The sequence below is a fragment of the Acomys minous genome, assembly GCF_964271855.1.
Source record: "Acomys minous genome assembly, chromosome: 2".
NCBI classification, from domain to species: domain Eukaryota; kingdom Metazoa; phylum Chordata; class Mammalia; order Rodentia; family Muridae; genus Acomys; species Acomys minous.
Window position 1 is genome coordinate 143,035,196 of NC_140484.1, and position 9,976 is coordinate 143,045,171.

The window sequence follows — 9,976 nt, forward strand, 5'->3', positions numbered from 1 at the left end:
GCTGCCCCGGAACTCACTCTGTAAACCAGGCTGGCCTCGAACTTTCAGAGCTCCACCTGCCTCTGCTTCCCAAGTGCTGGGACTAAAGGCGTGCGTCACCACTGCCTGAGTTTATACTTTTTTCTTTTTCTTTCTTTCTTTCTTTCTTTTTTTTTTTTTTTTTTTTGGTTTTTTGAGACAGGGTCTCTCTGTGTAGCCTTGGCTGTTCTGGACTCACTTTGTAGACCAGGTTGGCCCCAAACTCACAGCGATCCGCCTGCCTCTGCCTTCTGAGTGCTGAGATTAAAGGTGTGCGCCACCATGCCCGGCCATTTTTTCACACTTAGAACTCCTCAAGGTTATTACGAATTAATGCCAAAATCTGAGGCCTCTGCAAAGACAAGGACCATGTCCGTGCAACACAAGATAAATGAGTACATTTTCTATAGTGGATACTAAATAAGGCTTTGTGAATAACGGATAAACACTATATTTCCATTCCTTACAGTTTGGGGTTCAGAGTACAAATATATTCTGTGAGTTTATGTGAAGGCAAATGTTTCACAGTCAAGTTTCAGGCCACCTTCTGTCCCTTTTCCTAAATATTTCTCTTGGCTTCCTGAAAAAAAGGTGAGAGAAATACCAGCTAATGTGAGTTTGGGAACCTAGCACTCTGGAATTAAAAACAGACAGTGACCAAAATATTGGCCTGAGGTAATTGAGTTAAGGACATTCCCCCCCCCCCTTGTATTGTTTTACAAACTCATGTCAATAAAAGCATTTGGGTGTGCATTGTGACAAGAAACATGGGGTTTATTTTAGAATGTTTTGTTGTCGTTATCTTAAATTACTTATCCGTATGCGGGAGTGTATGTGGTATGCGTACAGGAGCAGGTACAAGCGCTGGCAGGGGCCCAGGGCACTGGGTCCTCCTGGAACTGGGTGGTTGCGAACCCACTGATGGAGTCTCGGGAACCGAACTCGAGTCATTTGAGGGAGCAGTATGCAGGGTGAACTTCTGAGCCAGCTCTCCAGCCCTGAGACACAGTTTTTGTTTTTTTGTGTGTGTGGTTTTTTTTCCCCTGAGACAGGGTTTCTCTGTGTATCCTTGGCTGTCCTGGACTCACTCTGTAGACCAGGCTGGCCTCGAACTCACAGTGATCCGCCTGCCTCTGCCTCCAGAGTGCTGGGATTAAAGGCGTGTGCCACCACCGCTGGCCTGAGCCACAGTTTTAACAAGCAAGCAGCACTGCTCATTTGATTCATGATCATTAAAGTTTTATTTTGTATTTAAGGAGAAAAGTGGAAATGCGAGATTTATTCTTTCATGGGTTCTGCATTAACGTGCTTTAGAAAGAAGGACACATTGGGCTGGAATCATTGAAAGAGACCTTAAAGGAGCCAAAGTGGAATTAAAAAAAAAAAAAAACTCCAGGTTTTCATTACACTAGAAGTATTAGCACTTGGTGAGCTTCGTGGAGCTTGAATGGATAGCAGCATGCAGTGTCGTCGCCCCGCACTGTCTAGAGCAAACCAGCATTCACTGAGATTTAGTCTTAACTAAGACATCCACATCAGCTTTGTCTCCCTCACCAAGACTTTTGGGACTGCTGTCAACCGGGGCGTTTTCCTCCTTCTTGCTGGGCCTCTGGTAACTGCCTTCCCTGGCAGCCATTTGAACTCCGAGACTGACAAAACTGTGTACATCCTGCAGCTTCTTCCTCAGCCATTGCATCCTCTCCACGGAGGCCAGGTGCTTGCCCAGGCTGTGCATCAGCTGGATCTCACTGACAGCTCTCTTCCTGGAGAGGAAACACAGGACCACTCCGTCAGCTCCCCCGGCCCACAGCATCAAAGCCCCACTGCACGCAAAGCCTCCAGTCCACACTGCCCAGGGCAGGCGCGCTGCAGCACTTACTTGACAGGTTTCCCGTCTGTTTGGGTTAGAAGAAGACAAACTGCCAGCGTGATGATCATTACTTTAGCCATGGCTTTTGCAGACATCATCGTTACTAAAAGAGGGAAGCGACACTGAGATATTTTCAAAAGACTGTCCGTGTTCTAAAGTATGTAAGTATAGTAACATTGGTTGTTACTCACAGCTGCCTCAGCAAGCAGTCTTTAGCTGAGGTCGCCACCGTTAGCTGAGCTATCTTTCATGAGTCTTTGGAGTCAGCTTCTTTATATAAGAAATATTTTAGTAGTATAACGTGGACACATCACGTAGCTTAGAGAAGTTGGATGCATGCCTTTTTTAGGTAGCTTTCCCAGATTTCTTGTACACATTTTTTTTTTTTTTTTTGGTTTTTCGAGACAAGATCTCTCTGTGTAGCCCTGGCTGTCCTAGACTCCCTTTGTAGACCAGGCTGGCCTCGAAGTCACAGTGATCCACCTGCCTCTGCCTCCCAAGCGCTATTCTTGTACACATTTTAACATGTGATACTTAAAACACATGCTTAATGAAGAGCAATTTTGATGGTTTCTTCCCATATCTATGTTGGCTATAACTGCACACTTGCATTAGGCCTGAAATTCACCAACCTCCTAACTAGGTAAACAATCACTTCTTAGCAAACACTGTTTCCATGACTAAGCTTGTTTTCAGATGCTAACACGAGAGCCAGAAATACCAAATGTGTAGGGTGTGGTTTTTAGCTTCAACTTAATAGTTAGAGTTTAGTATGACTTCTGGCTCTTCCTTCTTGCTCACATGTCACTATGCATATCGGCTTAAGCCGCACGTCCACGGCTGCAGACATGATTATAGTAGCACTTTGAAAAATACTCACTATTCTGCTTTTTAAGTGACACACAATCAGAATTATCTTTCTCTTTTTTTGGGGGGAGTGGTGTTTCGAGACAGGGTCTCTCTGTGTAGCCTTGGCTGTCCTGGACTCCAGATTGGCTGCGAACACACAGCGATCCACCTGACTCTGCCTCCCAAGTGCTGGGATTAAAGGCGTGCGCCACCACGTCCAGCATGTTTCTCTTTTAAAAGGAAACTGCACCCTTAAGCGTAGCATAAGAGACCTTACAGCCTGCACCATTTCTCTTCGCTGTGCACTCACTGCAAAGCTATGGGTGGAGTAACAAAGTCTTGGGCACTATGTCAGTCCCAAGCACCACAGCCGGTGGACAGGAGCATCTAGTCCTAGCGCAGTCCTGGTGACCTGGTGACATCCTTGCTTTATCGCCTTGTTCTTTTGAGGAAGGTAAACTTCTTATGTAGGAATGCCACAAGAAGAGCGGAAATGACCAAAACGTCCTTAAGATGCACACGAAATTTTTAAAAATTAGAAAACACGGTTCTTTATGTAAAACAAATGAATATTCAATGGGGAAAGGGAAACATTTTCAACCGCTGGATGCAGGCTTAGCTCCTTACAAGCCATATCACTAAGAATCTAGATAGGAAGACCCTGCAGGAAAATAGACATACACCCCGTGTGGTAAAATTATTGTTGACTTTCTACATCAGAATTATTGTCTTGCTGCCAGCCTGCTTTTTATTCCAAATTTCTGATAAGGAGATCACTAAAACATATCACGCCAATGTTCAGCAAGTTTCTGTACTTTCAGGTGGTTTTAAAAATAAGGCATCTCAAGAAACTTTAATCATAAAAATAGATGATTCATGACTTTCTTGCTATAAATTTATTTTATTGCTGCATTTTATATTTAGCAAAATTCACCTTCCCTTAACATTTTCAATGAAAAAAAAAAAAGGCGTAATATTGGGAGGAAATAGTAGTATTAAAAACTTGCTCAATCATCTAAACCTCACAGAGCTTAGGAGGGCAGTTGAGAGATCCTTACCAAACAGTGACTTCAGAGACGAGCCTTCAGAAGCGCCACCAACGGATGCCGTGCTGAGCTGGAGTTGGACTGCAGCGCCTCAAGTCTGAGTTTCATATGTAAGCCTTTTGCTCGCCAAGAAGAGCATTTTATTGCCACAGATGATGTCACTCCGGGTTCCCTGGATCTCTCTCATAGGACCAGAGCAGCCACATACCCTCATTGGGCGGTGCCCACTCCTCCAAAGTCTCAGATAATTAGATAATAGAAGAAAAAGAGCAAGGTGCTGGTAATGGATCTGCAAAAGGAGTTGCAACAAATGCTAGTACCTAGAAATTTCTGACACAATTGATGATACTGAGTTTATATTTTTTAAAATATTTGAGTCACTATGTAACCCTGGCTGGCCTGAAGCTCAATATGTACAGACTAGGCTGGCATGAAACTCACAGCCAGCCACCTGCCTCTGCTTCATGAGTGCTGGGATTAAAGACACTTGCTTCCAGGTCTCACCACTTCCACGTGCCTCTGCCTCCCCGAGTGATGGCATCACAGTTTGTGCCACCGAGCCCGGCGACATTTCTTTGTACACATTATTCTGATAACTATTACAGTTGTTCCTCAGAGGGTGTGGTTTGTTGCTGTTGGTGGTAGTGGTAGTGGTTTTTTTTTTTCCTGAGACAGGGTTCCTCTGTGTAGCCTTGGCTGTCTTGGACTCACTTTTTAGACCAGCCTGGCTTCGATCTGCCTGCCTCTGCCTCCCGAATGCTGGGATTAAAAGCGTGTGCCACCACGCCCAGCCAGAGGATGTGTTATTATCCCAGCTTTTACATAAGCATCTTACATTCATAGATGTGGAGATGATGGAATTCAGTGACTTTATGACTTCCCAGTCCTCTTTAATTCTTATGACTTCAGTTTCCTCTTCACATGTGGTCCTCCCCGCCCTAGCCTTCTTTACTTAGTTTGTCCCCTGCTTTGCCAACTCTGTTGCTGGGGATTCAGTCCTGATTCTGCAACCAATGATCGAGATCCTGTTCCAAACCCTAATAGGCAGGTGATGTGGCCACTTCCCTCACGTCAAGTGTTGCTCGTTGGCTGTTTAGACCCCATCAGTGTTCTTGGCGCAGCAACAGCTTGGCTCTCAGCTAGAGCGCCATTCTCAGAAGGAGATCAATTCTCTTACCTCTAGTCACACCCAGGCTTCACCCACCTCTCGCTGCCAACCGTGGCCAAGGTACAACTGGACTCGAGATGAGTGTGAACAGTGTGGAGCAATGGATGAGGGGTATAGTAAACATATATTAGTGCTGTTCTGGAAAATTGTCCACAGATACTGGGAGTATGTTTCAGGCTTTGCTTTAGAAACATTAGAGATATTTTGGAATGTGTTCCAAGGACGTAAATTAGTTTGGTGGAAAAGTTGAACAATATAAAAAGTGGTTGAGTAGAACCACTAAAAAAGCTTTGCGGTGATTACACAGCTGTAGACTGTTCTTTACTGAGCTCTGTACAGAAGGATTTGCCCTGGGGTTTAAGAAGCAGAGGCAGGTGGATCTGTGAGCTTGAGGCCAGTCTGGTCTACAGAGCGAGTTCCAAGACAGACAGGCCTACACAGAGAAGCCCTGTCTTTGAGGGTGGGTGTTGGAGGGGCAGGAAGAGTGGGGTGAAGAAGCAAAGACTAAAATTTAAAAGAAATTAGGAAGGATGGACAGACTCAGTCACGGCTAGCTATTTGGGCTCAATTTGGACATTATCATTGTCAGAATAGGGGATCATATACCTACCTGCCTGAGTAATGTGTTTCCCAGTGATGGAAGTTTCTAGTGAAAGCTAGCTAAGCATTTATCAGGCATTGTATAGTGATCCACGCACTGTAAAGGACTGGGTTTGATAGCCGAGAGGTCCCTTTCAACTATAATAGCCTTCTGGTTTTCTTTTTCTTTCGTTACGCTGGACACCCACGATGAGATCGCTGTGGTGCGAGGCCTGCCACTGTACCCTCAGCTGTCTTTTAATCTTTTTGTTTTGTTTTTGAGACAGGGTTTCTCTCTGTAGCCTTGCCTGTCCTGGACTCACTTTGTAGACCAGGCTGGCCTCGAACTCACAGTGATCTGTCTGCCTCTGCCTCCTGAGTGCTGGGATTAAAGGTGTGTGCCACCTCTGTGCCCTGGCTCTTTTAATCTTTTTAAAAAAGGGTTTATTTACTGATTATTATATATACAGTGTTTCACCTACATGTCAGAACAGGGCACCAGATCTCATTATAGATGGTTGTGAGCCATCATGTGGTTGCTGGGAATTGAACTCAGGACCTTTGGAAGAGCAGCCAGTGCTCTTAACCTCTGAGCCATCTCTCTAGCCCTCTTTTAATCTTTTAAAATGATTCTTCTGGGGCTTAGGATATAGCCCCATCCTCATGCAAGAAGTTCCTAGATTTACCCTCCCTAAGTTATTTAAACAAACAACTTTTCTGTTATGCTTCAGTGACAGAAAGGAGAACTGAAAAGGTACGTAGTTAAGGAATCACCTTTGCCACTAAAGTCACACTTAACATTCTGATTGTAGGACTTTGTCTCCAATTCTTCAGGTGAATTTGTGGTAATTGACATAATCATGCTGTTATTCTTTCTCCTATCACATTCATAGAAAAGAAACTCATACTAAAAGCAACAATGTTATCATGCTATTTTTACAGAAATGTAAGGCAATTTGACAACAACTCTTATTCCTCATTCAAAATGCATTGACTATATACTTTCTCCTGGAGACTATACTAATCAATAGATGATTAAGACAGTAGCCCTGGGCCGGGCATGGTGGTGCATGCCTTTAATCCCAACACTCAGGAGGCAGAGGCTGGTGGATCACTGTGAGTTCGAGGCCAGCCTGGTCTACAAAGTGAGTTCAGGACAGCCAAGGCTACACAGAGAGATCCTGTCTCAAAGAACCAAAAAACAAACAAACAAACAAACGACAGTAGTCCTGACCTTACATTTACCATATAGTTGTGTCATAACATGACAGGTGTTCCCCTAGAAATCAGAACAAAGCTTATAAAAAGCTCCGAGAAGGGGCTGACTGACTTCTGAGGGCTATTTTACATAGCAGTACTTTCAAGGGTGAGGACGGACTTTTCCACCAGACAAAGTGAGAAAGGACAGAACATCGTGCGCAGAGGCATGGATGCCACAAAGACTGAAGACTGAGCAGGTGGTGAGAGAAGGAGGAAGGAAATGGACGGTGGCTCTGCAGCACTGTGAAGGGCACCGTGCTGCTGAGCTGTCACTCCGTGCTCTCTACACTGTAAACCTGTGAGCGCTGGCAAGGTTTTTGTCCTTCAGATGTTTTTCAAAGGATGACTTGATTTCTTGCAAATAAGGGAGATGGCTTCAAAGATTTGACACATGATTTTTCTAACTCATCAGGCTGTGGGATCTCAGGCAGAAGGGAGAAGGGCATCACTGAGGCTTTGAAGGCTAAGGGCTATGTGGGTACAGGAAGCTGATGACACGGCAACAGAGAAAAGCTGAGCATAATGGTTTTTGCTTTGAAAACTTCAGATCTAAAAAAAAAAAAGATATCTATAACTCTCTGGAATCAGGTATACCCCACTTGGTATAGTCCTTGCATTTTGGGAAAGATAAAGGACCATGTGTTGTGTTCTTTGACAGGAAGGAGATGTCTAGGTGGAGAGGTGGCGTTTCCCTCTCTTCACTCGTTAGGGTTTTCTATGGCTTTGGGACTTAGCACTGAGTAGTAGCTTCTAGGACTGGAAAACCATAGCTGTAACTCCACTAACACCATGCAGTGTGTAGATTGTACTGCATTCAATTTTTAAAAGAAAAGATTGGTTAGAATTTTTAAAAAAGCTGCTGCATAAAAAGAGCTGCGTATACTTATTATATACTGTTTGAAGATTTTAGACACAAGCATAGCCACCACCACAGTCAAATGGACATGCACTACATGCCTTCCTTCCTTTTTTTTTTTTTTTGTTTTTTGTTTTTTTTGGTTTTTTTTTTGTTTGTTTGTTTGTTTCTCGAGACAGGGTTTCTCTGGGTAATCTTGGCTGTCCTAGACTCACTTTGTAGACCAGGCTGGTCTCGAACTCACAGAGATCCTCCTGCCTCTGCCTCCCGAGTACTGGGATTAAAGGCATGTGCCACCACACCTGGCACTACATGCCTTTCTAATGTTCCCTTTGCTGCACAATTTTAACGTGAGATAGGGCCTTGCTATGTAATCCAGTCTGGCCTCAAACTCGGAGATCCTTCAATGACATGCATCGGCACACCAGCCCTATAAATTTTTTTTTTTTATGGCTATTTTCAGTATGTCTCCCTAAAAAGCAGCATTTAATGAACCATAGATCTTTTCAAAGCCATGAAACTTATAAATCCTGGTATCCACCACACTCAGAGAGCCATTTCAAGGTAAAATACCCAGGCATCCTCATGAGTACAGCACCACATGTGGCTTTCATCCTTTCTGTCAGTGAACATTCAGTTCTGCGCATGACTTCAGTCTTCGAAGCGCATGCTCGTGTGGCCTGGCAGAGCGGTAAGGTGCCCCACACTGTTGTACAGACGTTTCCTCAGCACCAGGGAGTGAGGGGGATGGTGAGAAACCGGGTGCCGGAGATGGGACACCCCTACTCCAGCAAAGGCTGTCTTTGTCTTGCCACATTTTAAGCCGGGATTCATTTGGGAAAGTCTTGAATTGGATGAACAAGACATAGTGGTGCAGGTGCCTCTGCACAACTTTCTCTGTGACCAGAGAAAGAATGGAAGGTGCCCCCGCCATGTTTCCTCATTGTAGGTTCCCCTCAGACTCATCTACTCCACGGTTTCTTAAGGAAACGAAGCAAAGACATGATCTGAGAAGATCCGCCTGCCTCTGCCCCTGCCCCTGCCCCTACCCCTGCCCCTGCCTCTGCCTCTGCCTCTGCTTTCTCTGCCTGTGCCCTTGCCCCTGGCCCTGCCCCTGCCCCTGCCTCTGCCTCTGCCTCTGCTTTCTCTGCCTCTGCCCTTGCCCCTGGCCCTGCCCCTGCCTCTGCCTCTGCCTCTGCTTTCTCTGCCTGTGCCCTTGCCCCTGCCCCTGCCTCTGCCCCTGTACCTGCCCCCGCCCCTGGCCCTGCCCCTGCCTCTGCCTCTGCCTCTGCCCCTGCCCCTGCCTCTGCCTCTGCCCCTGCCCCTGCCCCTGCCTCTGCCTCTGCCCCTGCCCCTGCCTCTGCCTCTGCCCCTGCCCCTGCCCCTGCCTCTGCCTCTGCCCCTGCCTCTGCCCTTGCCCCTGCCTCTGCCTCTGCCCCTGCCTCTGCCCTTGCCCCTGCCCCTGCCTCTGCCCCTGCCCCTGCCTCTGCCCCTGCCTCTGCCTCTGCCCCTGCCTCTGCCTCTGCTTTCTCTGCCTCTGCCCTTGCCCCTGCCCCTGCCCCTGCCTCTGCCCCTGCCTCTGCCTCTGCCTCTGCCCCTGCCTCTGCCCTTGCCCCTGCCTCTGCCTCTGCCCCTGCCTCTGCCCTTGCCCCTGCCCCTGCCTCTGCCCCTGCCCCTGCCTCTGCCTCTGCCCCTGCCTCTGCCCCTGCCCCTGCCTCTGCCCCTGCCTCTGCCTCTGCTTTCTCTGCCTCTGCCCTTGCCCCTGCCCCTGCCCCTGCCTCTGCCTCTGCTTTCTCTGCCTCTGCCTCTGCCCCTGCCTCTGCCCCTGCCTCTGCCTCTGCTTTCTCTGCCTCTGCCCTTGCCCCTGCCCCTGCCCCTGCCTCTGCCCCTGCCTCTGCCTCTGCCCCTGCCTCTGCCTCTGCTTTCTCTGCCTCTGCCCTTGCCCCTGCCCCTGCCCCTGCCTCTGCCCCTGCCTCTGCCTCTGCTTTCTCTGCCTCTGCCCTTGCCCCTGCCCCTGCCCCTGCCCCTGCCTCTGCCCCTGCCCCTGCCTCTGCCCCTGCCCCTGCCCCTGCCCCTGCCCCTGCCCCTGCCCCTGCCCCTGCCTCTCCCTTTGCTTTCTGAGTGCTGGGATGAAAGGCCGGTGCCACCACAGCCAGCCACTCCAGGTTCTCTATAGCATAGAGTCTATACTCTTTCATCTTCCTGAAAGTGTAGTTACAAGTGTTCATGGGAAGTGGGGAATAGTGTGGTATTCCCATTTAATGTGCCACACAAACTCTCTGCTATATGTTTGACTGTTGATAGAATGTCATGATGTGACATAATTAAAA

At 47.5% G+C, this 9,976-nt stretch overlaps 1 protein-coding gene across 1 annotated transcript; it reads right to left on the bottom strand.

The window, feature by feature from the left end:
• Window positions 1-1,519: 1,519 nt before the first annotated feature.
• Window positions 1,520-2,009, bottom strand: PTH (parathyroid hormone; the record flags this gene model as incomplete). Its single annotated transcript, XM_084766313.1, has 2 exons — window positions 1,898-2,009; window positions 1,520-1,781 (listed from the first exon to the last, which is right to left on the bottom strand). Exons 1-2 carry the CDS (start codon window positions 1,984-1,986, stop codon window positions 1,520-1,522), a joined length of 351 nt encoding a protein of 116 aa, XP_084622439.1. The 5' UTR covers window positions 1,987-2,009.
• Window positions 2,010-9,976: the final 7,967 nt, after the last annotated feature.